At 38.1% G+C, this 25,085-nt stretch overlaps 1 protein-coding gene across 5 annotated transcripts in view; it reads left to right on the top strand.

Moving 5' to 3' along the window:
* Positions 1-25,085, top strand: part of TBC1D5 (TBC1 domain family member 5) — a 313,398-nt gene that overhangs the window by 147,436 nt on the left and 140,877 nt on the right. For all 5 annotated transcript variants that reach the window (XM_088163893.1, XM_088163900.1, XM_088163888.1 and 2 more), the window contains 2 exons: positions 10,598-10,664; positions 24,408-24,516. In XM_088163893.1, the coding sequence (XP_088020019.1) occupies positions 10,598-10,664; positions 24,408-24,516 (176 nt within the window). The remainder of the gene's footprint in view (positions 1-10,597; positions 10,665-24,407; positions 24,517-25,085) is intronic.

Here is a 25,085-nt window from a genome sequence, read left to right as displayed (position 1 = left end):
TGCTGCCTGTTTTCCCATCCCAGACAAGCAAGTAGCTGATTACACACACGTCACCAGAGCAGCCACATGGATGGAAGCTCTGATTTCAGGCTGTCCCTCTTTGCATGCATGTGCTGGGTGAAGGAAAGTGGTATGATTTTCATGGTATTCCTAAACATGTTTGCACTCCAGAAAGAAGGTCCAGGAGAGCACGTTTTGCTTCCAGGAGCCTTTCACATCCGTCAGCAATGCTGTAAAGTCATCAGCCTGCTGCAGTAGCATCCGTTGATAAGAAACAGCAAAGAAGCAAAGCTCTTTTTAACACCTGGTCCTGGTTATCATGAGACCATCTCCCCAACTTTAGGAGGTGAGGCTGCATATTACTGCCACGTGGCTCTCTGTCCAGGCTGGCTTTTCTCCAGATACACCTATTATTCTCAGTTGAAAATCAGCTAGCTCCTTGTTGAAAGGGCAGTTCTATTTCAATAAAAGAGCACTTAATCCTTTCTTGTTTATCTTTTACTATCATTTAATCTTGGAAAAACAACAGAATGCTAGAAAGCTCCTTTTGGTTTGTTTTTTTTTTCCCTAAGCTCAATGGAATATGCTTTACTGCTTTTGAATATGAAAATTAGACTATACATCCATACGATTTATTATCCCAAACAGAAGGATTGCAACAATCTGTACGATAGAAACGTAGTTAAAAATAGGATGTAATTGAAGTAAGTTAAAGTACGATAGTAGCCTTCAAAGATGTAAAGAGATGGTATGTTTTTCTTATTGTCAGTGTAAATGGTCTCTGGAGACCACCTTTTTATAGTGATTGTGCATGTCTAAGATTAAGCAAAGCTGCATGACCAGTGCTATCTCAGGAGGATGCTGAGTCATTAACTCATGTTTATTGCCTTTTGCCATCTTTAGTTTATTGCGATTTATAGCTCAAAGGCCTTTTAGGCTGTTTATAAGTTAAAATTAGCTAAATTCTTCTGGATGCAAGTATAAGTCACTCAGCATTTGTATATCATCAGGGTGTAAATTCCTAGCAATGATGCCAGGCAGCTTCTAAGATTTTTTTTCTTTCTGTGCAAAGTCTAGTTATGCTGCTTGTCCCTAGTTAAACTGGATTACTCTATCCTCCGTTTTACTAATTTTACCAATCTGTGATTTTGAAAATTGTGTGCACTCTTAAAGAATTTGCTCAAGTTAGAGATGGTATTATTTATTAGGTATACAGTTTCCACTTCAATCAGACTACACCAAAATGTCTGTATCCTATCCTGGAGTCTTTTGAGTCACACTTGGTGGGATGACCTAGGAATTTGTGTCGGTTACACATGATAAGTGATCAGCCAGGCTGTGTAGCTGATACTGGCTCTAGTACTGAGCATATGAATAGAAGTGGACATAATATACTGTGGACCAAAGACAGGTACACTGGGAGAAATAACTGGAAAACACTTAGAAGAATCACACCTTTTACCTTACCCTGTGGATTTTTTTTTTCTCCTACCAGTCTTATTGCTGCTGGTAGCAAATTCAGTTCAGGCATTACTGGACTAAATGTGTATCGACTTCAGTGGAGTCACATTTGCTTATATAAGCTAGTGTTGTGTGCTTCTCACTAAATGGGAAGTCAAACTATTTTTCCATGTACATGCATTTTCTGAAGTGTTTAACTCACTATTTGCATCAGTTAAACTTCTTTCCTTCCCATCATGCCTAGAGAGATTATATTAAAACACATCTGGATATGAAGTATTTGGGATTTTGGTAACTTGCAATCATTTGGGAATTCCTCGGAAGTGTTCTTATGAATTAGTTCAGTGCCCTTTGAGTAAAATTTCTTACTCTGTGTATTATATTGGTTTTAGTTCAGAGTACAGCGAATAGCTCACTCTATTTTGGTAAATGCAGAGGCTTTAACAGGAAAAGAAATATTATAAATAAGTCCCTTGAATGTACTTATTGTTGAATTTATTTTAAATTGAGCTGCATGGGACTACATTTCTTAAACACTCATGCTACATTCTAATTTCAGAATCAGTCATCTAGACCCTTGTATATCTTTTCCTATCCACACTTTTTCACACACACATTTTACATGGGGAACGGTGGCATGTTAATTTACAGACTAGCCTAATGACAGGGTGGTGTGTTTAGATTTGTGAACACTCACAAGCAGTTTTACTTAAAATGGAAACCCTCTTACTTTCATGTGTCTTGATTCAAACAGAAGTGCATAGACAAAATTGTTTCAAACAGAGATGTTGCCTGGAGAATACACTGAATTTACTCATATGCATATACACATAAGCAATTGTGATTTTATAAGCAAAGATCGTGGAAGGTGCCACTTGATTGTCGTAAGTCAGCAATCCAAAAGGGTTTGAGCAACGTGCGGTACAAGATATTATCTCCACAAGTTTTTTTTCCTAAATGGAGACCAATGTGTCTGCCTATCATACTGTTGAAACAGCTTTCAGCAGGGTTAAAACAGCCTTTGATTTTGCCCCTTGGTGCCAGTGTTCCTTACCTGCTTCCAAATGTGGCCAGCTTTCACTATCGGAAGATTGGCATCTCTGCGGGTGCTATATTGTGCTTTACAATTGCGTTCCTTTAATAATTCAAATAAGCTTAAAGAGGAAAAAACCTTAATGCTTAATATATTTTTTCATGTCAATACTGAAGATTAAACAAAATATTTCAGCCTAAGATTTTTGTACTTCAAAAATGGCAAGTTTATTAGTTAATTTCACAATTCATTATTTTCATGTATTAGTAATTATCATAGTGTATAGGTTTTGATTTCATTCGTGGCAAAATACAATATTTTAGGGCAGAGCAGATAAAACTGAAATGATATCAGAAATCTGTGCTGCATGCATTCAAAGTGTGTTTCTAATGCTAAATGAACTTGAAGTGAGGGATAGAGCCAGGTCTGTATGTAAAAGATTGCTCCCCCAGAAGTTGCGTCGTATTTATTTCAGAGCGAGACGTTCCCCAACTTTCCGACCTAAAAATTATTTTAATAAATATCAGAAGTGCCATGAACTTAATTCTTTAGCTGAAGGCACTATTCACATTTGGTGTACGCTGTTCCGAGCGCTTTATTCACTCGAAAGGCCGACTTGGTGTGCGGGGGCTGCGCTGCGCGGGCCCCGGCGGGGCCGGGCGGGCCGAGCCGAGCCTGCGGCGGGGGCCGCGCGGGGTCCGGCTGGGGCTGCGCGGCTTCGGGCAGGCTCCGGCAGGCCGAGCCCTCGGCTGGGGCTTCGCGGGGTCCAGCGGAGTCCGGCCGGGTCCGGCTGGGGCTGGGGTCCGGCCGGAGCTCGGGTCCGGCGGGCAGAGCTCCCGGCCGAGCCCGCCCGGAGCCGCCGGCAGCCGCGGCCGCCGCTTGCCAAACTCTGCAGCGCCCTCTGTTGGCGGCGCGCGGCAGCGCCGGCTCCCGCCGCATGGCTCGCGCGGAAAGCCGCAGCAGCTCCGCGACGTTTCACTTCTTCAACATCTACTTCATGTAGTAAAATCTCAATTTGCCGTATGTTTTCGGGATTAGTTCTCCTTCAATTTTAATTTTTTTTCCCTCCTCCCACTGCCGTTTTGGTCTATCGGCGCACCCAAATCAGAAAGCTTCAGTCGTCTTAGGCTTTTTGTATTTTGTTTTATTTTTCCTTTGCTTCAGACATCCTGAAGACTTTCCAAACTGCGTATTTGGTGCTGTAGGAATACAAATTGTCTGCTCTTTTGTAAACCTTTCAGTTGTTATACTGTTCTCTTTCAAAATAATAGAGGAGCTTGGAATCGCCCGTGCTAAAATTAAGAATTTATAACTGTATGGAACAGATGTTTTCATAAACATTTGCTATAATTAATTTCAACTAGGGGATTGAAGGAACAAAGCAGTTTTTCCCTCTTCAAAACTTTATTGCCTTTTCCCCATACAGCAAACTCAGAAACCTTTGCTTTAATATTGTTAATGAAACAAATTTACTCCTCTGTTTGGTTTTCATTGTGAAAAAGGAAAGCTTAATTTGGACAAGATATAGGTCTTTGAAACAACGGAGAAATACCCTGAATTTCAAACATCGCATGTAAAGGTTTAAGATACAGAGCATAAGTGTTTAGGTGCTCATTTCTGAGACCACAGCTCTGTCGTGTCAATTGTGAGAGATGCCTACGTGTTAGGATAAATTTTATCCAGATCAGTCTGATGAATATCTATCTGTGGAGTAAATAGTACAAAGGAATTTTATGTTTGAAGAGTTGTGAACCTTGATGTTAGAAAAAGCAAAGGAATCTCATGGTATTATATATACTTTTAATGCATAGTAAAATGCTTATTGTATGTTGATTACCCCTTTATACTCACAATAAAGGTCTGCAATCTGTTAAGCAATTTTTTTTGTTGTTTGTATTATATGAGGAACACATTTTGAGTAAAATTATTCTTCCATATTTGTATTGTCACTATTTTGGGGAGATATTGTTTGGAATTTATATAGTTTAGGGCCAGCATTTTGATATTATTGTGAAGAAGAAAAAATATCCATGCTTTATTGTTCTGTTTTTACTAGTTTCTGTATGTTATATCAATATCATGTGAGGAAAAAAAATGTTTAAAGTTTTAAAAAAAGAACAGCTTAATTGTTTTACACCTGAAAGAACCAGTGCAGCTGCAAGGATTTTTTGAGCAACCTAGAATTCCTGACTGATCTGTCATCTATAAAGTGTGCAAAGAAAAATAGGTAGCTGTCATTAAAATTACATTTCAGCTTTCAATAACCATTTAATGAGTAGCGTAATTATATAAGTATGGTACCTCAAGTACTTCACTCAATAATTAAAAATAATCTCATCTTTAAAGTGAAAGTGCTATAATTATTATTTGACTTAACCAGGACCACTGTTGTGATCTCCAGTGGCACCTCAGATTGTTCAAAGTGGTTTTGAAAGTCTAAATTAAAATTGGATAAATCATTAAATTATTAAGCTTTAAATATGCTGAAAATTAATATAGCATGGAATTTTGAAGTCATGTTATAAGAATTGACAACCTTACACTGCAAGCATAGATCTGTGTTAAAATTTCACTTGTCTCTAATCATAAAACACTGCATTAATGATCGAGTGTTTATATCAACTTAAATTTTCCCAATGTTAAATAAATTTTGTGTTTTAACAACATTTTAACCTTTGATTAGAATACAAAGAAAAACATTAGGCTGAGTGCAAACAAGTCAGCAGAAGGATCAATCTCCATTATGACACTTGTAAGTAGGGAAATGCACAGTTTGGTTACCTACGTAGGATCACTTTTATCACAAATTCCTAAACTGCCGGCCATAAAACCCTTTCATAGGTGATGCAGGGTTGGTAAATTGGTTTGTGCTATATAAACACGTGTGCCCACATACAGACAAGCATATGGGAGTGTATACGTGCATGCAAAAATATGGATATTTTTAAAGACAATTCCTCCATATCAGAATACCTTTTCAAAAGAAAAATTTAGGTGGGTTTTTTTTTTTAGGGATTTTTTTTTTTTTTTTTTAATTAGGAGCGCAGCCAACAAGCAAGTCCATGTCACTCAAGGTTCTTGTCTTCATGGGCTTGCAGCTGGTTATGACAGTATCCCACCCCTTCTCCTTAAAAAGTCCAGTGCTGAATTTTTACATCTCACAGGAAATTGCTGTTTTCAAGATGTAATGAAAGAGATGACAGAGAAATGTATGATCCCTACATCATTCTTCACATGCTTTTTTACTCTTGCTGAGCGCATGCTTCAGCTCAGTGTTCCTTGTGCCTGGAGCATACCCAGATTGTCTTCCCACCTGTGAATTGGGGCTTTGAAATGCTGTCCAGTTTCTTCTTATTACTTGAAGTGAAAACTGTGCACTGCACCTTGAAAAAGCTCTTCTGTAAGAAAATTCCCTATCGGTTGAGTCACCATACCTGGAGGTATTTAAAAGACCTCTGTTTTTCAAACATGTGACACCTGGTTTAATGCTGAACTTGGCAGTGCTGGGTTATTGTTAGGCCTCGATGATCTTACAAATCTTTTTCAACCTAAATAGTTATGTGATTATCAGTGCAATAAGCTGTTATAAAATAAAAAATACAAAAAAATAGGGTGCAAGTTTCAATCACGCTTCTTGTTACATTTTCTACACATAGTTTTCAGGTAATCTTCAGGAAGTGAAGGCATCTTCCTTATTCTGGGTTCTCCCATTCTATGCTATGTCTGTAATCTCAAAATATATTCTTGACAGGATAACAGTTACTGCAGTTGAGAAGCCCATGTGTTCTGGGTGAATTGAATACCCTAGCAAGTGTACACTTTGCAAATCCTTCTCCATGCACCTCAGAAGTCTAAAGAAGCTAGCATTTGAAATGTTCTTTTTTTATTAGTTACTGAAATTATCAATTTTGAGTTATACAACTTCTCTTGGAACAGCCTTCAGCTGTAAACAGCAGTGTCAGGTCCCAGTTGCCCAAATCTCAGCTCCCTTTAGCCCTTGGTCTCTGTGCACAAGAACAGACTTCACTGAAGTGAGGCAATTTCAGGAGAAAGGTTTCATTCTCAGGAGAGGGAGTTGCTACAGTTAAAGCAGCAGCAATCCAGGTAATTTTCAGGCCCTTTGGAAGGATACAGCCTTATTTTATTATTGTGTTAAAACCCGTAACTGCTCTAGTGCTGAAAGCCATACTTACTTTGATACAGGTGCTTGTTACAGTACTACTCGTTTCCCTTCTCTTTCCTCTGAAAGTGTGACAGGATTTATTTTACCTTTTTTCCCCTAGCTTGTGCATTTGAAGTTAGGAAAGCTTTTCACAAGGTTTGTGGTAGGGTTACTAGAGCATCCTCTGTTTCTTCAGCAAAACCCTTCTTCCCATAATTGAGTTTCAGAAGGAAATTAAAGATTAGGATAATGCTGAATCCAATTTTTAAAGGGAACCACAGTTTTTGTTACTAGCATCATGAGTCTTATATTCATAACTGTTCAGTATACATTCCAATTTTACCAGAAATTTGGTTTATTATCAGTGAAGAAGATAGAAGTAGTATATCTGTTCTACTGAGAGTTCACCATATATTTTAGGAGGAGTAACTGGAACTTTCCTGAGGAGAGGTGATCCAGGGCATGGATTCCCACAGCTTAATGTCATTAGTTAGTGAAGCAGCAGTCTCATTTGTCCTCTATCACTAACTGTATGGAAACTTAATAGGATTTGCTAAAAAGCCTTTTGGATAAAACTAGGTAAAATTTAGGGAGACTTCTGTTAAGAAAATGAATACTTCGCTCTTTGCTTTATGATTTTTATCACTTTCAACGAATGTCATCTTAATCATCTTTCAAGGTGTCGTAAAAGACATACTCATCTTAAAGGGGATAGAGCAAGGGAGCCATCACCATCACGGAAGGATCTGTTTCATTAAATCCTGGATTTGAGAGCTGAATACACCTAGCCCTATCCGATTTTGGTAGCTGCTGCTAATGATAGGAGGCAGCAAAAGCAGCTTGCAAAAAAGTGCCCAAACAGTAATTTGTATGATTATGAGATTTATTAACAATGGGTATACAATTAAAAATGCTGAGATATTTTGGCAATCATTTAAATATGGGGAATTATTGTCTTCAGAACAAAGCATACTAGATGTGGAGTAGTTAGTGAAGAACAGCTCAGTGGATGTAACAGACCCAGGATCCCACCAATTGTGGGGATCCTGGTGAAAGAACAACTGTAATCCTTGTTTTCTTTGCAAAGTCCTGTTCACTCTTCAAGCAGGACAAATGGTTTTCTTGAAAGATGATAAAGTCCATGCGTTTTTTGACATAATCTTGACGTTCGTTCTTCAGAAAGGAGGAATATTATGTTGTTTTTCTTGAAAAGACATTTTTTAAGTATATCAACTTAGCATTGTGAATATGGTTTGGTTTTTTTTCTTCAGTCTGACTAGTCTGGTAGGTGAATGCTTAGTTTAAGTACAAATAAAGTGCAGTAATGCATTCAGGACCTGTTTTGATGTGCTGTGTCCCTGTAGCACTTGCCCCGTATCACTGCACCTTGCCATATGGTTTTAACAGAGACTGAACATAGTTCAGTCATTTCTCTGAATGCTCAGGATCAGATGTAGAGATGGGTAATACATGAAAAAGCGTATTAATGAAAATTGTCCCAATATGGGAGACTATTTTACAAGATATGAGAAAAAAAATGAGCAGATGGTTATTAATAGCGGGAGGGTCGGCTCCTGGATTAAATATCTGGTGTTGTTAATTTAGTTAAATAGTAAACAAAAAGCAGATTGATTAAGTAGGATTTCCATTTTCAAAATAAGTGGAGAGAGCTAACTAGTGAAATCAACTGGACTGAGTGATTTTTGACTAAGATGTAGTAGAGGTTAGGGATTTATTTTAGACAAAGGTGCAAAAGTTAATAAAAAACCCTGCATTCCAAATTAGATGAGAAAAAAACACTTGGAAGTTCTATGCCAAAGTGAATGATTAAGTATTTTTCAAGGAGTGTCTGGAATAAGCAAAGATCCTCAAAGAAATAGAAAAACAGCTTGATCTGCAAAGAAGACCTCCTCCTGGAAAGTGTGGGGTTATAGCGACAATCAGTAAAACTTTAAGTTGAATCAGATCGTAACACAAGCATTTAAATAAACAGGAAAATATTACTTGACTATGTAAAGAAGCTTGCTAGGAAAGAAAACTAGAACCATTCTGCAGTGTGAATGGACAGATGATACTAAATGAAATCCAGCTATGGTCTGAAAAGGAGAATATTTAATTTAAAAAATAAAAAAGTAAAAATAAAGTTTCAGTCAAAGGCCTGAAAATAAACCAATAAACTAGATGGGAGTTTTGGGTAGATACTGTAAATTAGCAGAGCTAATAATCTGACTTGCAGACTTCAAGAATATTGACAAATGCTGCTGCATGGAACAATTTTCAGTATTTTAGTTCATGCCTTGTGAGTGGAAATATAGTACTCGTACTTAGATTAACAGGGGAAAGAAAAGTGATAGCAAAGCACCTGCATGGGCTGGCCATTATCTTTGCAGGGCTTTAAAAAAGTTTTTAAGAAAGAAGTAAGAGAGAAAAGCAAAGCAAATGGCATAACTTTTATTACAGGTTTTTTTGTTAAATGGACATTGAGGCCAGCTAACCTGCTTGCTTTTCAAAATATACATTCGGGAAATACATTAAGTCTGTCTGGACCTCAGTAAACCATCTCATGTAGTGCCACAGGAGATGCTGTGAAATATAAAGGATGGAGATTAATGAAGTATAGTGATTTTAGGATGAATAGAGAAATGCAAATGTTAATGAAAGAATTCTTTTTAGTGAAGATATTGGAGTTAACCAGTCTTAACTAATATTTTCATTTATTGTCTTGCCACAGAATGAGAGCTGATAGACTTTTATTAAGTAAAATTATTGGAAGGTAATATCTAGTGCCAGCGCAAATAGAGTATTGAGGCAGGGCTGGTCCTTTCTGAAGAAAAGAGGACTGCAAACAGCATGACATTGTGTGAACTACAGTATTGCACTAGCAAAAATTTTTAGTGCAAACTGAAAACTTCTTTTCGTAAATAAAAAATGGAGAGGAAATGCAGGCATATTTGGTTAAGGATGGCTGTGAAACTGTAAGATGGAGCAGTGCAACTGTTGGCTGTATCGAGCAAGATTTGTTTGGTAGAGAAGAAAACCACTAACCAAATTATCAACACTCTGAACTTATAGCGTGTTGTCTACAGATCCTGTCTCTCCTTTTCCATGTGTAAGAAGGACTGAGTTAAAGAAAATGGGGAATATGAAGCCTCATTTAGAAAAAAGAATGAAAGAACTTGATTTCAGTCAGCAGAACAGAGAACAGAGCCGTGCAGTGCTACCTGTAAATTTTAACTAAGGAGGCACACAGGGACATAGGAGAATTATCAAGCTAAATGATGAGGCAAGAATGAACAGTATAAAACAAGAATAAATTTGCTTTGAAAAATACATGACTCCTGGCTTTTAACAGTCTTTCAATAGACGTACTTATAGAAGGAAAATTTCCTTGTAATCCTTGATTTCTAGCAACATTACTGTTCTATGTATCACCAGCCCACAGTAAACAGTAACATATGTAAAATAAGATGTTTGGCAGACATCTTAATGGGTACTTTCAGACAAGCTTTGAACTTGTGCTATGACAAAAAAAAAAGTGGTATCAGAAAGTCAGCTCAGAATTTTTCACAAAACAGATGAACTTTCACAGTTTTTGACTTAACGTTGGTAAAATCGAGCTCATCTACTAATATGGTGTACTTCTGTAACTCTATACTAATTAAACTGTGTTTAATAATTTGAGAAGAGCCTCAATCAAAACTTTAAGTGAAATTAAGTATCAGATTTTCAGAACACTCAGGCTCCAGTCTGAACATGGAGACTAGTTAAGATGTCTATAAGAATTTGAAGAGGTGAAGTTGAGATTTGTCTATGTAAGTTTTAGGTGAGTTTTGTTGTCACTGAAGTTACCATTTATGGTAAAATCAGTTGCAATTGTCATTGATATTGTGTTCATATCAGTGTTCATCTTACAACAAAGGTGTTTTGTCTTTTTTTTTTAGGAGGATCAAGTGAAAATGGAAGCACACCCCCCACCTCAGATTCAGATGGAACTTTTACGTCTTACAGGTTGGTAATTTTTTATATCTTTTTTCTAATTTTAAGAAGGTTGATTATAATAAGAAGCATAATCTATTTAAAGCAAAAGAACAGGTCCTATACTTTAGGAGGATTGTGCAATCTAAACTGAAACAGTGAACAAAAGGACATGAAGTATTTAATTAAGGAATTATCTGAAAATTTGTTTTCTGGATTTTTGAGGATTTTTAGAAAGTTGTTCAAAATGTTTAACTAATTAAAGTACAAGATATTTGAAAGCCTGAACATTTTGAAAGTTGGTTTTCTGTGGGATTTTTTCCTCCAAAGTATTCAATGAAATAAACTCACAGCAACTAAGCTAAATGTTGAAATGTTCAACTCACCAATGATCACCTTTCTGATCTCCAAAGTAGCTGGATCCATGGACCACATAGAACTCTATTTTCTCATTATTTCATGTCAAAAACCGAAGCCAAGATTAGTTAAATTAGTTGAGATTATTTGACAGAAAAATAATATTTCAGTTTTGTTGGCAATAAACACCAATTAAAGAAACTTTTTTCAGCAATGTCATTGAGCTTGAATCCTGCTTGGGTACATACCAGAGGGTGTCTTGTGCTTGAAAGCACAGAAAGGTAATCAGCAGGTGTATCCTTTCATCTTTCACCCTGCAAAATACTGATTCTGCTGCTAAAAATCTTTGTCCTTGTGACTAGTAAATTAATGGTATGATTTATGCTAACCATAAGGATTGCATCTGATTTTCATGTTTAAGTATGGTAAAACAAAGCAAGCTTACCACATGATGGTTTTTGAATCGTTTAGTAAACTGTGTTGGTTGGCATTTTTTATGGTTTTGATTTGTGCTCTGCTGGAATCTCCACTTCAAAGAGCTTCAGGCAGGCAGGAGGAACCCGCCTTGTCCTGGTTGCAGCTGGCTGGGTGGGGAATATTGCACCACGGTGCAGGCAGTGAGCTGTGCTGGTCACAGGGAGCCTCGGGCATGGGGTGGCAGGGAGGGACACAACGCTGGAGAACCTGTTGCAGGCTGGAGACAGAGAGATTGCCAAGGAGAGCAAGGAGCAAACAGCCTGGTCTTGAGGATGTTGAAAAGAAAGACATTTTGTAAGAACCTAGAGGGAGCAGCAAAGAGTTTCCTGCAATTCAAACACCAAGCAGAAGCTTCTGGACTAAGAGCAAGGTTGGAACTAAGGGTGTGCCTGCAGGGACAAGATGGGACTTAGGTGGCTTGGTTTAGGCATCCTTACAATTTTCTGTGTCCTAATAAGTTGACTCTAATGAAACCTACTTTGTGATGATGTAAAAACTCTTCTGGGTAGTTAGCATATTTGATAAAATATATTAGAAGATCTATTTTGGGGTTCTGCATGACTCTGTTTCTTGTCATATTCGTGTTTTCTGCATGCAATATACTGTATAAGTTAAAAGAGGGGTCGAAAAATACCACCCAGGATAATCTTCCTGGTTTTGAGGTGAGAAGCATATGTAGATAGAGAGATCACAAATTAATCTCTCAAAAACAGACAATATAACCAGATCAGCAAAAGAAAGTTGAGAGCTCTTTCTGCCATTAAAGCCAAGAAACTTATTCCAGAAAGTCATCAATTCAAGAGCACCTTTGCCAAGTGGCAGCACTTGAAGAAGAAGCAGCCAGCTTTAGCCAGACTCTGGTTCCTTGAGAGTGTGAGCTGTGGAGCTGGGGTTGGAGCCCTTCTTCTCTCCTCTGCTCCAGTCAGCCAGTAGCACTCATCTCTCAGAGAGCTAGTCCAGGGTGCTAACCCAGCCCAACCTGTTCATTCTTCATAGGAAGAGCTTTCTGATGACTTCATTCTCAGTATCCTCCTGCCACAGTTTCCCATGGTATCAGTGCCAACGCAGGGAATGTAGCTAACATGGACAGCTAGAAATAAGTGGGAGAACAGAGCATGGTACCTTTCCCCTAAATCAGCCCATGCCTTACTGGCTCTTTAATGCTCTGCAGATTAAGTGGAGGTGAAGGCTGATCTCTCTATCTCTATATTCCTTAGTCCAAAGTGCTTATAAGAAATATGACATTGGCTACAAGTTCCACTGAATAATACTGATATTCTGTCAGAGAGGATTGCAGCACAACTTAGCAAACTGAAGTTAATTAGTCTTTTTGCCAAAGTATTATTGATATAATTAAAGGCAAGATAGCAAAAAATATATATATTATGTGTATGTATATGGGGAGGTGTGTATGTATACATATATATAAAAGTAACCTCTGACTTTTCATAGTTGGCAAGCTATCACTATTATTTAGTAGTAGTGCTTGAGATGTGAAATGTGTATTAGTTGCTCAGTGGCCGTAATTCCTATCATCTAATGAGACTGGCTGTAAATTTGATGGTCAGGTTGGATATTGTTTTGATAGTTATAATTCTGGACTGCATGTTAAGTAAAAATGACCATCTCGTACCTTATGAAAGATGAAAAGTGAATCCTAAACTGCCTTGAAAGGTAACAATGGTAAATTGTTGTTATTTCTTTAAGGACTCATTAGAGATTTGACTTATTTTAGGATGTTGCCAAGGAATATTGTTTTAGTAAGTTAGTAATTTGTTAAAACTAATGATAGTGTTGTTTACCCAATGCATTTCAGTCTATTATATTTTAATGAGACCAGCTAATGAATTTTTACCATAAAAGAGGCAAAGGCATCTTTGGATCATGGTAGATGTCACGCATGCACAAGGTTAATACGTGAGAAATTTTATTGAAAAATTTTGCTAAAACAAAAGTTGCTTTATATTTTATCAGTAATAGGCCTTTACAATTTAATTAGAAGAGATGACTCCAAAAATATTTGAATATTAATAAGTTTTGCTATTAAAGTGTTCTTAAAAACATTGTTTTTACCCCAATAAAAAATAAACCCCAGCAGAGAGTGCTTGATTCCCACATTCTCTGTTTTAAAGGGCAATTTGACACTATCCAGTACAATACTCCAAGTGTATGTGTTAATAAAAGATGACATATCATTATTCTTGATATATTTATGATGCTCCAGAACTATTTGTATGATTTTATTTTTAATATGAAGGTGTCACCTTAGAGTTTGTGGCTCTTGCTTGTGTTGATCACAGCACAGATTTAATGCTGCATGTGTTCAGATAGTGAGCATTTCTCTTTAGGTCATAAAGTTTGTAAGTAATATAAGTGAAAAGCACATGTGACTGGCATGTATATCTAAACATTCTTTGAGTTTGTGAATGCGTCCTGTCAGGTCACAGAGAATTTTCGAGCTGGTCTTTAGCCTCTGATGGAAGTATCCTTTCTGTGCTTGGGAAGAAGCTTTACTAATAAGAAATTGCAAAAATTTCCTAGAACCATGTCATCAGAATTAGAAGTTCACTATTAGAAACATTGGAACAAAGATTTGGATATAATAACTTTCAGCCTTTAAATGTAAGAAACTGAAAGAAAATATTTGAGCTCTGCTCTACTGTATTATATTACTGCTATGGTTAAAGCCTTTTTTGGATGTCCAAATGGGCTGGACTTCACCAAAAGGAAAAGGAAAATATATGTGTGTCTTTAGTTTAAGTATCTGCAATGCAGTGCCACTGGAAAGTAGAAATACTGTCTTTCTCCTCGCTTCCCAAGGGCAGCTGACCTTCTCCTCGCCAAAGAGGTGAACCCCTTGCCAGCACATATGACTACAGACTATTACATTAATCTGTTTAGCCTCAGTACCAGCTGCTTGCATGTTTTTAATTATCTTATTAGATGGTATAACAGTGACCTATGAAATAAAATGAAGGTGAGTATTTTTTAACTTTATTTTACAGGCTATTTTTCTAAATATATTTTAATGACCTAATTATGACTTTTAGGGAGAGCCATTGATGCAGACATTCAATTTGGCTGATAGAATCTAACATCTCAAGGACACTTATTTTCTTTCAAGGTGGATTCATACATTAATACTGCTTCTAATAAATATATAGCCTAAAAAAGCTCACTTTTCATAGTTGTGTTGTTAACTTTATGATTCAGAGACCCATGACTGCTGTGTTGGATAATTTCTTAATACTTCTCTGCACATATTTATAAGTTCAATTCTTACCCCATGTATCAAGATAAAGTTCTTTCCTCTGTGGCTTAAATTCCATGATAAAAGATGATTGCTCAAAGGTGTGAGCTGTGTAGACAAAGTGTATTCCTTCTTCTGCTCATGCTTCAAACAGGTAGTGGATCTAGTACAAGAAAGACTTTTGTATTCCATTTTCTCCCCCTGACTCCTTACAGATTCTGCTTACCAGATGTTTCCTTCCTTGATGCAAAAAGGCAATGTGGTCCTGCTGGCTGAGGGTTTTCTGGTGTGCCAGCCAACTGCAGGGCTGACACTGAGCATACAGGAGGAGAAAGACAGCAAGGGGTGCAAGCTGTTCCTCCTTGGTTCTGCCTGCTTCCAAAAGTGGTGCTGAAACCGGTTGGGTTACCCTTTGACCTGTGGCTTTTGTTGGCAGTTGAGCCAGAAGTGGCTACATAGCCTCTGTCCTTACATGTTAAACATACTGTGAAGGTGTGTGCAACTAACCTTATGGAAAACATTGTCTTAGTCTATTGGGAAGAAGCCCTTTCCCATCTACACAAGCCTATCTAGTCTTGCTCATACAGAGACGATGTTACTTTATTGTTTTAATTTTAAGCCACCCCTGTGCAATTATAATCTTACTTTTCCTGATTTTGTTCACTGTATGTCCACACACAATCAAGAGATGTAAAGAACAAGCTTGTTTCTATGGGTTTTTTGATTATTTTGAATAAGAAAAATTGGGACAGAGGACAATATAGTGAAATTGTCATTGCCACACCACTCCACTCCACAAGGAGAGTTCACAGCACTTGGATCCTTTCTCTCTTTCCACAAGGAGGTAGTAAAACTGGCATCCATGTTTATTTTGTCTTATCCTACACCGTTTGCTAGACACTGTTCCAGTTGATGCCATTTATGTGCAAAGAGGCCTGTTCAGTACGAGTTAATTTTGTCTGGGCGCTGTTAAACTCTCTGCTTGATTCTTCAAAAAGATTATGTTCATAATGTGCTAAGAATCTTTCTCTGGATGTGGTAGTCTTTGCCAGTACTCTCATTTTGTCAATGTTTGTGATGTTGTCAGGAATTCCATCTCTTCCTTTTTACAGCAAGAGAAAGTGACTTTTTGCATGGATCACAGGTTTCCTCCAACAGTTTTTTTTTTACTCCAGATCCTGGAAGATCACTGTCATACCTATTAAAAGCTTAGAAGATTTCTGATTTTCTCTGAATTCTTTTAAAATTACTTTACTGTTTTTTTTCTTTAAGGAGACTTACATAATTTCCATCTCTGTCTTGTCAAATTTCTGTTATTTACTTCTTCCTTCCTTAGCTGATCTTTGCTGCATTCCTTGCCTGGTGTCCTAAGGAACTGACGAAGGATATCATAAGACAAGGAAGAATAAATTGTCATTAAGGAACTGAAAACCTATATTCAGTATACTTCCTCTAAGATACAAACATTTCAACACATACAAATTGATTTTTTTTACTTTTCCAGTGAAAATTACATTATTTTCTAAAGACATAGAAATGGTAGAATAGACTTTCTTCCTAGTTTAATGCAATGTAATAGGGAAAAGCAAATTTAAGACATTTACTTAAAGCTTGAGATGCTTTTGACAGAGAATCAGAAAAGAAGGATTGAGTTACCAGCGTCTTTTGTTGGTAGAATGCTTTTTTAATGGATTGGCTGCAAGAAGAAATGACTTAGATTGTGAAGAGATACCATGGAAGAGAGAATGGTAATTTCTAAAATCCATGGAAAGCAAGTGAAAATTTTAGTTCACTCTTAATTTATTCTGTTTTATTTGAAAATCAGCATCTATGCTACTGACACCACAATCAGCTGATTCCATATTTTCCTTTACTGATGCTTAAAGTGATTTTCATTATGAATTTCTTTTACTTTTCCACTCTCAATAACCTTCAGACTTTCATGGCAATTGGGAGATGTGACTGAGGACAGGGGGGAATTTTCAAGAAGGCTAAGAAAGAGGATGCAGGGAAATAGGCCAGTTAGCTGCACCTTGGCCCCAGGGAAGATGGAGAAGCAGGTAATATGCTGGGGGCTGTAAAAAGGACCTGGGGGTCCTGGAAGACATCAAATTGAACATGAGTCACCAATGCTCCCTTGCAGCAAAGAAAGCTAATAGTATCCTGGGATGCATTAGGAGCAGTGGTGCCAGCAGAGCAGAGTTAGTAATCCTTCCCCTGTAATCCGTACCTGGAGTGCTGTGCCCAGTGCTGGGCTCCCCAAGAAGGACATGGAGAATGCCCAGCAAAGGGCTGCTAGGATGATGAAGGAACTGGAGCAGCTCTTGTGTGAGGAAAGACTGAGAGAGGTGGGAATGAATGTTCAACCTGAGAAAGAGAAGGCTTAAGGCATCTTTTTGAAGTCTGTATCTAAGTGAAGGGTAGAAGGTACACAGAGACAGGCTCCTTTCAGTGACACCCAACAACACAATCAGAGCTAATGGGCACAAACAGAAGCACACGAGGCTCCATCTGAGTATCAGGAGGCACTATTGCATCTGGTTTTTAGTAGGATAACTTGTAAAGCTATAGCTTTTAACTTCTATTGTGTGCTGTAGGAAGCTCTTACATTTTCCTTAACGAATGTGTGTTGGTATAACAAGGCTGCACGCCTGTGAACACAAACAATTCACAGAGCTCTGCCTAGCTGTGGGTATGAGCAGAAGGGTAAAACAGCAGAAGGGAACTCTAGTCAGGAGAAGTAGGAAGTAAATGTTCTACATGTACATGCAAAGGATCTCAAAGGTATCGGTAGATTCAAACTAGAAAGCTTTGACCCTGCAACTGGCAAACTCAGTCACAATACAAAAATAAAAATACACATTTTGTCTCACTATTCTGTAAATGTATGCAGAAAGTAATGAGTAGAGGAAAGTGTGCTGGTGAAATTTAGACTTTGAAATGGCTGCAACAAGAATTCTTCTATAAAAGCTGAACTGTTAAAGGGTTGGAAATTATCTGCTCTCCAAAGGCCAAACTTGGCTCTTTGGCTGAAAACCACCAAGGCAAAGTGGACAGTATGGAACATGGAGAAAGAAAGATAACTTGAGGTTGTGTGTCAGACCCAGTGCTATGAGGAAGGGTGCTGGCAGAGCATCCTGCTGCCAATGCAGCCTTATTTCAGTTCTCTGAACTGTGCTACACACACGCTGGTAGCTTAAAGAGCATAGCTAACTAATTACTTTATTTGCTGGAATGTTTGCCTTAAGAATGTGATTTTACCTTTCTTCACACAAACGTTTTTAACTGTATGTCAGCCAAAAGTAGATGAAACCTGAACTGTTCATAAAAATCTGCCCTTTGAATGTTCAGCCTCCCAGCAACACAGCCATGCATATTCACACTTACATGGCTGTTAGCTCTGCCACGTATCCTGAGGCAGGACTTTGAGAAACAGAAGAAAATATATGTATTTTCCAAGCAGACTGATAAGCCTTCACATTAAAGCTGTCAAGTGGATTTTCAGGGTAGCAAATAAAAATCTGTGTGTTTCAGAAATGTTTTTTAGAAACTCTACTTATTACTTGATACTACCTTTCAATTGGGTTTTTTTCCTCTGTTTTTATAAAATTAACTCTGTCTTTATTACATTCCTGGCAGTTGCCTCACTTTTTTCTCAACTGTTGATTTTACGACGTAATAAATAATACAAACTATGCATGTTTCTTGGATTTATGCAGTATATTTGAAAGGAATTGTTGCCTCTATTTAAATATTTAAATATAGATACTCGATGCTGCAATCAATAAAGATCTCATTTTGCAAAACATATGACATAATAATTTGAGAATTGGTTCCTTTCTGATGGCCTGTTCAGTAGCCTGTTGCTTCATTGAGTGCGCCTGAGGAGCCAAGTTTGGGTCTCAACATTTTAAAAAGCACATTCTGAAGATGAAGACCAGTACAAAAATGTGAAATTGGCTTCTCTGGAAGCACACATGCCATTGTTTTAAGATGATTTTGCCAATACTAGTAGCACTGCTCAAGAATTTTCTTTGGCTCTCTCTGAGGCTGTAATACTGATCTAGAGGATGGAATAAGCTTGAGATTTAGATTGAAATCCTAAATATGTATGCAAATGTTTCAGTAGTATAGTAGTGTGCTTCCATAGACTGAGGAATATTCTTTGTTATCTAAATGTTGTTGTAAATATCAAATTAGTCTTGTTTCTGCAAGGACTCAAAAAAAAGGAATTTCAAAACTTGGCATGAAATATTTTTAAAATGCACCAGACAAAATAACGATGCACAAAATAATGATGTATCTGATGACCCAGTAGATACTTGTTTCTTTGTTAACTGCAGTTTCACCTGAAAGGGAGTTATGGACAGTAATATTTACCTGGTAGATCTGAGCCTCTGCAGTCCCAGAACTGAATCTTTAGCCATTTTTCAGTGACATAGATTGTAGTTCCATGTGGTTCTTCACATTTTTGCATTTCTATGGGTTTTAGTGTCTTCCACAGAGTTTTGGTGTTTGAATGTGATAGTATGAAAATACTTCTTATACTAGTTTTAGACTTTGGCAGGATCTGCATCCATACATTTCCTCAGCTTAATCCTCTAAATCAGTAAATGCAGAAGCTAAGTAGCAGTGATCGCTGTCTGTGCTATACCAGTCTCTCTCAACTGTAATTCTTCCTCTTCTGAACAGAGTATGTATTTTGTAAGGAGCCTTAATGGGCTACCACTGCATTCTTCTACATATCTATGCTTGATGTATTGATTTTAGCATTATGCTGCAGATTGAAATTTAGCAGCAGAGCCAGAGGCAGGTGTTCTGCTTCTGTCTGTCAGTGGAAGAAAGACTTTGTTAGCTCTCCCCAGCATGCACCAGCTCAATGTTGCCTCAGTAAAGCTCTTGGAACTATTTGAATTTCAGAGTATTTCCTGGGCATATTGTTACATTATTGATGTTGTACATTCTGAAGAGTTTATAGTTGCTCATTCCTCTGTAGCTGAGCAATAGTGGTATTCCAGTGGCTTTTACTAAGATGTTAGACCTTAGAGATTCACATACCTTTTCAAGAATGCTATTTAAGTGCATGTAGAATTTTATTTAGACTTTCTGGTGTAAAGTCCTGCTTGTTGTGATCTCTGCTAACAGTCAACTGAGAGGAACATTTCTGTTCCAAACTTTAGGCTTCTTTATCTGAAAATCTGATGCTTGTAATTGCCGTAAGAAGAATCATATCCACAAATCACATCCAGTTGAAAAGAAAGAAAAATAGACTTCTATATATGGCTCAGAGGTCAACCTCATTTCTTATAAGAAAGAAAGTGTGTGTCTTAGAGCAGACCCCAGTATACAATTCTCTGGCAGAGAGATTTAAACACTTGTGGTTATGACATAAGTGCATTTTTCAAAAGATGGAGAGGAGCAGATGAGAACTATGAAAATCTTGCAGAATTAATACCTTCATTGATTTGCCTGCTTTTTCTTCCATACATATTGAGCACTTTTCCCGCTTTTGAAGTAATGCAACTGTCCCTAACTCATGCCAGTAGATATTTTACATTGGACAGCTACTGCAGAAATAACGCATGTGAAATTGAGTTTCTTAAAGAACTATTACTCCAATAATTTCTTTCTCATTCAGTTTGGCATGGCCTGGTTATTGGTAGCAGTAGGGTCACAAAGGTGGCTTCTGTGAGAAGCTGCTGGAAGCTTCCACCATGTCCAGCAGAGCCAACCCCTGATGGCTTTGAAGATGGACATGCTGCTGGCCAAAGCTGGGCCAACTAGAGATGTTGGTAACGCCTCTGTGCTAACATTTGAGAAGGAAGTTAAAATAAAGTGGGGCACACACAGTTTTTCTTATAGTCAGAGAAGAGGAGGAGGTGAGAACATGTGAGGGAAACAACATGGAGACACCAAGGTCAGTGGAGAAGGAGGGCAGGAGGTGCTCCAGGTGCCAGAGTTGAGATTCCTCTGCAGACTGTGGTGATGACCATGGTGAAGCAGCTGTGCCTCTGCAGTCCATGGGATCCACAGGGGATGCAGAGATCCACCCACAGCCCATGGGGATCCATGGGGGATACAGAGATCCACCCACAGCCCATGGAGGAGTCCCATGCTGGAGCAGGTGGATGCCTGGAGGAGGCTGTGATCCAGTGGGAGACCCAGTGGAGAGAGAGCCTTGTTTCCAGGCTGGAGCAGCCTGTTCCTGTAGGACTGCACCCCTTAGAAGAGTGACCCATGTCACAGCAGTTTTGGGAGGACTGTATACCTGTGGGAGGGATTCACACTGCAGCTGGTGTGGTTGGGCTGCTGCTTGTGAGACTTGACCCACAATGGGGAAGTTCACGGAGAAGGGCTCCTCTCCCAGAGCAGTGGAAGAAAACCTTGGGTGACAAACTGACCAAAACTCCCATCCCCTGTCTCCCTGTGCTGTTGGTGGGAAGGAGTGAGGGACTGGGGGAAAAAGAGGTATTTTAAGGGCTTCTTTTACTCCTCATTATCCTCCTCTGACTCTGCTAGTAGTAAATTCACTTTGCAAACTTTAAGTTGAGGCTGTTTTGCCCTTGAAGTGTTTTCTCCCAGTCCTTATCTTAACTCTTTTTTTTTTCCTCTCCTCTGCCCAGCCATGGCAGGGGAGGGTGAGGGAGCAGTTTTTGTGGATGCCTGGCATTGGGCCAGTGTCAAACCACGACAAGGTCTGTCTTATATGTATTTATTATCATTATGAAGACTTTACAATATGTGCGGTAGTGCATTAGACAGGATACTCAATAAGAATCTAAAATGGAAAATATTTACAAAATAATCAGAAAACATTAACATTGACATTCACCTTTAATTGTACAGTCTACAGGTGGTGTAACACAGGATCATGCTTTTAATTTTCTAGTTTGATTAAAAGTAAACGCATGTGCTTATTCATAGTTTAGGTGGCTCCAATTAGCCCTTTAAGTCCTTCACTTCAGTGAAGCAAATGGAATATGGTAGACTTGAGTTCCAGTCTTCATTGCTCATTTCATGTTGACCTGTGGGTTTCCTGCAATCCTGGGTTAACAAGACTCTTAGATACGATTTTACATAGTAGAGCTATATAATTTTAAATGTTATGTTTTTAGAGTTGATTGCTTGTTCATATTATACACTGTTACCACTATGAAAAGTCTCTAGAATTGTAAAGCTTAATTTATTAGTCTTCATTCAAAATAGTTGAGAAATGAATTAGTGAATGCTGCTCAGAAAGGATTTTAAATATCATTCAGCTCTACTCAAACTGAGGCAGATTCCAGCTTCCAAGTAATTTCTTTTTCAGTTGCTTATAACTTTTTTTTGTGATCCTAGCAGCCAAGAGGGAATGCAGAGGAGATATGATCTTGCCAAATTTCTTTTGGCGGTTTTAAAAGTAATTTGGTTCAAAACGTGTTCGGAATTGCATTACTTTTTTTTTTTTAAGGCATAATATCTGCACTAATACTATTTCAGAAGTGTTGAAATTACTTTCTTACTGTGTAGCAATCACTTCCAGCAGCTGGTGAGAAAAATAACCTGAAGAGTTTCTTTCCTCTCTGTTCTTTCTTTTCACAGTTGCACTGGTTGAAACCTTTTGCTAACTCAGCTGACACACTGGCATTTTCAAAGACATTGTGGGAATGTCATCCACTAACAGAACAATGTGAATAGCTTCAGAGTCTGACCTGTTGTGTGCACGGGGGAATGTGTCACTCTTGAAACATAGCTTGCCTTAGGGAGGCGGCTTGGCAGGAGTTATAATGGCCAGTGATGCTACAAAATTTACAATGGCAAATGAAGAATATTATATGTGATAGAAACAGGAGAGTTTTTTAGATAGTCATAATATACGGTAGTTACTGAAGTATAAGTGACTGTGAAAGAAAGGCCCAGATTTTTCTCAAGCTGTGTCTGCTATGTACCATACGTTGTGTTTAAAGGAGACAGAATCATGGTAAACAATCGTAGGCAGCTCCCTGCAGAAGGTGAGGATGTGTGGGAGACAAGGAGACAAAAATGACCAGATAGTCTTTCAGACTTGGAAATTGGGGGATGTGAGAGGAGTGAAGGAAGCTGCTCCATACCATTGGAATGACTTGCGGTTCTTTTGGTCACCTGGGGGTACTTGTTGGGAGAAACTGAAGGCAGCCCTAAACCCTGCAATCCAGCACTGCTGCAGTCATCTTTGCTCTTACCTGGAATACCTTCGCTTTTCAAAGTAATTAATAATCAAGACCCAGAAGTAACACTTTTTTTAAAAGAATATGGTCCTAGCTGAAAGGTGGTGCATTCACAAATACAGGATTTCTGGTCTCAGAATCATGAATCATGAGCTAGCTCCTGTCGCTGAGGAAGAGGGCCATCGTTTCTTGGCTTGCCAAGTCCATTCCTCTACAGTTCTCAGCAACTATATCTTACAATTCTGTTTTTTAAACACTCTCCCAACTCCGCTTAAAAGGCTGAAAACTATCTAACTTCATCTTGCATATATTTAGGGCAATTTGCAAATCCAGAGTTTGCTGGTATTTAGTGTAACCCACTCTGTGACCCTCCTTAGGAAAGTAAATGTGGTGAGATCTTAGCCTGGAGTCATAATAGTAGTTTCCCTCTTCCTGGTTTCATTTGGTCTCCCAGGGAGAAGTAATAGTCTCCCATGTGACAGGGGGAGGAGGAGATGTTCACCTTAAGGACATGCATTGAAAATAAATCTGAAACACATTTCCTTGCACATAACCCAGCTCCTTACCTTGAAATTGCCCTTTCTATTTTAGAGTGGCTGCAGAAATTCTATAAGCAAGTCTTGGGCTACTGAGACTATCAGATGGCCTCAACTGTTCTTGAGATTCATTTCAGTAGAAGTTGCAGGAAATACAGGTTTAATTCTTTTATTCAAACTCAGTAGATGGTTTGGGACAATTAATTTCCAATTGTTTCCCAGTAGAGCAGATTTACTTGTATATTAATGAGGCACAGGTGTTAGGCCCCTGGTGCCTGCATGCCTGGGAGGCATATTTAGGTTGTTTATCTAGTCAGCCATAGGTACTGCAAGGTACTCAAGCTTGCCTTTAACAGTTTATACAGTGAGGCTTTTTAATTTTTTGATGTTTTTTTAAATTTCCTAGCACCTGTTAAAATTTTAAAACTGATCATGTAGAAAGAAGTAGGAGTGATTTCAATAGTAAATAGCACTAAATGTTAAAGAAAGTCATCTTCTATGATGCTTAACTGCCCAGCTTGACATTAAGAAGAAAAGAAGGTTCATTTAAGCAAATACGTCATGTGAAGAGCTAATACAGTCAACAGTGTACTTTTCTGTTGCATATTTTTGGAATAGGTACTTCTTTGTCTACAGCTGAAACATGAATGTGCTTATATTAATATTCATTTTTCTTGTTTATTCACTGAACTGCAGTACCAACATTTTAGAGGAAATGGAATAGCCTCCATAGACATTATGAATTTCAGTAGCTGGCATAATTATAGCGATCTACATATTCATTAAATCCAAAGAAGAAATGTGTCCAAAAAAACAGCCATGCGTTTAGAAGTGGTACACAACTAAATATATACATTTTAAAAAGTTGCTTTCCTCTGCTTATCCAAAATTGTGAAGTGTCATATAGTCCTTAAATCAGCTAAGGCTTTTTTTTTCGTTGTTTAAATGTTCATTCTTTTTGCTTTTGCAGTAAAGAATGGGAAGAACTATTTGTAAACAACAATTACTTGGCAACTATACGGCTGAAGGGGATTAATGGGCAGCTGAGAAGCAGCAGGTTCCGTAGTGTTTGCTGGAAGGTAAGAAGAGAAAATATTTATTTACAGTTTGTGGTTGCAATATATCAACACATTACCTGATGCGCTGGAAGATTATTGATGCAAAGAATCATGAATTTTCCAAGAGACTTCATCCCAATGTTTTCCTACTCATTTTTATAATTCATTGGACATTTGCTAACCACATCAAGTTGCTTTAAAGCTGAATTGCAGGTAATAGCAAAAGAATCCTAGGAAAGTGTATCTTTGTGCTGATGATATGTTTAGAATTGAGTGCCGCATTCCCTCTCAGTATCTGTGCAGGGAAGTCATGCACTGGAAATAGATAGGAAGTTAGTCTAAAAAATTACGGTTTTGTGGAATTTGGTACTGATTTAAAATCAGTCTGATGCTTCTGCTAGCTGGTTTTCCCAGTGAAATGAGAAAATGAAGACCAATCCCTCTTTTAAGGACTGGATGGAGAGGGAAGCAAGGTCTTCCAAAAGCATAACAGCTCCCTGGGAATTTTTTGTTGGTTTTTTTTAAAGTCGCAGGTGAAGGAAGAGAGAAAGAAAGCAAGGTAATAAGCAAGGTTACTCTATAAAATCCAA

The sequence above is a fragment of the Sturnus vulgaris genome, chromosome 1 (assembly GCF_052056855.1).
Source record: "Sturnus vulgaris isolate bStuVul1 chromosome 1, bStuVul1.hap1, whole genome shotgun sequence".
Classification (NCBI taxonomy): Eukaryota; Metazoa; Chordata; class Aves; order Passeriformes; family Sturnidae; genus Sturnus; species Sturnus vulgaris.
This window is presented reverse-complemented; position numbering and strand designations above follow the sequence as displayed.